Source organism: Berghia stephanieae, chromosome 2, assembly GCF_034508935.2.
Source record: "Berghia stephanieae isolate SIO BIC M18660-M18661 chromosome 2, UCSD_Bste_1.3, whole genome shotgun sequence".
Lineage (NCBI taxonomy): Eukaryota > Metazoa > Mollusca > Gastropoda > Nudibranchia > Aeolidiidae > Berghia > Berghia stephanieae.
Genome location: NC_088361.1, coordinates 7,097,863 through 7,100,362, shown reverse-complemented (window position 1 = coordinate 7,100,362; position 2,500 = coordinate 7,097,863). Strand labels below are relative to the sequence as shown.

At 36.5% G+C, this 2,500-nt stretch overlaps 1 protein-coding gene and 1 long non-coding RNA gene across 5 annotated transcripts in view; one reads left to right on the top strand and one right to left on the bottom strand.

Moving 5' to 3' along the window:
• Positions 1 to 2,500, bottom strand: part of LOC144964233 (uncharacterized) — a 29,194-nt gene that overhangs the window by 3,584 nt on the left and 23,110 nt on the right. For all 4 annotated transcript variants that reach the window (XM_078898286.1, XM_078898287.1, XM_078898283.1 and 1 more), the window contains exons 5-6: positions 1,744 to 1,861; positions 509 to 666 (exon numbers count right to left, since the gene is read on the bottom strand). In XM_078898286.1, the coding sequence (XP_078754412.1) occupies positions 509 to 666; positions 1,744 to 1,861 (276 nt within the window). The remainder of the gene's footprint in view (positions 1 to 508; positions 667 to 1,743; positions 1,862 to 2,500) is intronic.
• LOC144964234 (uncharacterized) overlaps positions 1,684 to 2,500 on the top strand; it is a 10,522-nt gene continuing 9,705 nt past the window's right edge. The window contains exon 1 of the long non-coding RNA XR_013643783.1: positions 1,684 to 1,773. This is a non-coding gene — a long non-coding RNA (uncharacterized LOC144964234). The remainder of the gene's footprint in view (positions 1,774 to 2,500) is intronic.

Below are 2,500 nucleotides of genomic sequence, written 5' to 3'. Positions count from 1 at the left end.
CGTGAAACATAGTGCTTGATTTACATTCAAATTCTTTTTCTTTTTTTTTTTAGGAAAGTAATATAGATTTTGAACTACAAAATAATTTTTAAAATACAATTTTGTGTTTCTGATGATTTTGACTGAAATACACTGCTCTGTGTCCCGATAGCTCAGTTAGTAGAGTACTGGCTTCACACGCAAAGGGACCGAATTCGATCCCGGGTGTAGTCGATAATTTTTTCTTTTAACCTCACCCAGTGATTGGGTAGCTGTGTCTGTTAGATATGGCGGGAACTACTTTGCGATAGATTAGCGTCCTATCCAAAGGGTACGACGTAGCAGGCTAAATTCCGGCTCCAGGGGCCCAAATGACTCTGGAAGAACACGTTTCCTGTATCTGCCCTACCACGACGTGATACCATAATATTGAGGAGGTGGACAACATATGGAGTCCACGACATGGTGCCATAAAATATCATGCCCTCGTTAGTGGTGTTCTAAAACAATGATCTCGTGAAACGCTTACCTCGCTCTTCGACCTCTTGCTTCCTTTCTTTTTGTTAATCCTCTGCCATCGAATGGTAGCTTTGGGGTCGTTGATAATGCGGCACTGGAAGGCCACATTGGCGCCCACCATTTGTGTCACATTCTTTGGTCCTTCTACGACCAGAGGCCAAACAGCAGCTGTTAGAAAAGTACATTATATCATTTACTTGTTAACTCACTCAATCCTAACACCGACTATATTATCCGTGGTATACCCGGGGATACTTTAACCCCATGCCTATAAATTTATTACATTTTTCTGAGGCAAGTTATACGCGTAGTATCCAAGCTAATGTTCTTAATTTTAACATGTTAATGGTAGTTGAATAAAACTATGTACATGCTCATTTTAAATACATTTTTTTTCTAATTTTGAAAAAGAAGCAAACATCTCTAGGATTGATTGAGTTAAGCAACTTGAGATAGTAAATAGGTTTTTAAAAACGAGATGAGTTTGTTCCTTGAGTAAATTATATACAGTCACGTCTTTATAATCCGAACACCCCCGTCCCCAGTATTTTGTCCGGATTACAGAGACACCCGGATAAGAGAAGCCTGGATGTTTTATTATTATTATTATATATTTCTTTTCCAAGTCTAAACAAGGTAAGGAAGTTTATTATTGACGAAAAGAAGGATTGAATTGTTATTTGTTTGTGAGTTTATTGTTATATAGGCCGACATTATGAATTAATTCGCTTAATAATATACTTATATATAATTTATATATGGTGTTAGGTATGTCGTATAAAACAAAGCAAAAAAAAAAATAGTTAAAAACATAAATTCAACAAAATTCATATCATATGCATAATATATTGATTATGTGAGAAAAAAAAATTTTAAAGGTTGTATGTATGTTGTTTTTGTTGGTGTTGTTGCTGTTGCTGCTGCTATTGATTGGTTGACGATAATGATGATGAAGCTCTCGACGCCAACGACGCCGACGACGACGATGATGATGATGATGATGATGATGATGATGATGATGATGATGATGATAATCGTGATGATGATGGTGATAGTTATGATGATGATGATGATGATGATGCTAATGATGATGATGATGATGATGATGATGATGATGCTGATTATGATGATGATGATAGTAACGAGTACGATGGCTGCTACTGATTATAATGATGATACAACAAAAAATGGACATAATATCCAATACATAAATCTATACGTTCTATTTTTAAACAGGATCCTCACCCTGAACGTCAAGAATAAAAGTCCACTCAAGTAATCCATGCTTGTTTTCCACAATACACGTATAGTTGCCACTCATATCACCTGTGATATTCTCTAACATCAGGCCAAATTTCCTGGTCTGGAAAAGAATTGAAATGGTTGTAAAAGGAATAGTGTTTACACGGAGGATATTATAAGCACAATACAATTACAAACGTAATACCACAGAAGAGAAGGAAATAAAGAAAAAGATTAGTGTGCTTGTGACTGAGGGATAGGGAAGAGAGAGAAAGAGAGAGAGAGAGAGAGAGAGAGAGAGAGAGAGAGAGAGAGAGAGAGAGAGAGGGGGGGGGGGGGGCAGATATATAGACAGAGAAAAAGAAAGTGAGTGCATGTATATGTTTTTATAGTGTGAAACGCAGAGAGAGAGAGAGAGAGAGAGAGAGAGAGAGAGAGAGAGAGAGAGAGAGAGAGAGAGAGAGAGAGAGAGAGAGAGAGAGAGAAAGAGAGAGAGAGAGTTATCATTTACCACATTATGAAACCCATTTCAAGGAGTGATAAGGAATTGATGTGTGCAATAAGATTTTATCACAAGAGTTTTGCAAAGTGTGTCGAAAAACATTTTATTAAGCATTGTGATAATGCACAACAGCATTGATTACACACAAAAGCATCGATATACAGTAATATGACTCATCAAACGTCTTTTTATATAAAAATAAGATCCTTTGTGACACAGTGACTGCAAATCATAAATTCCTTTTTATAAGACACCATG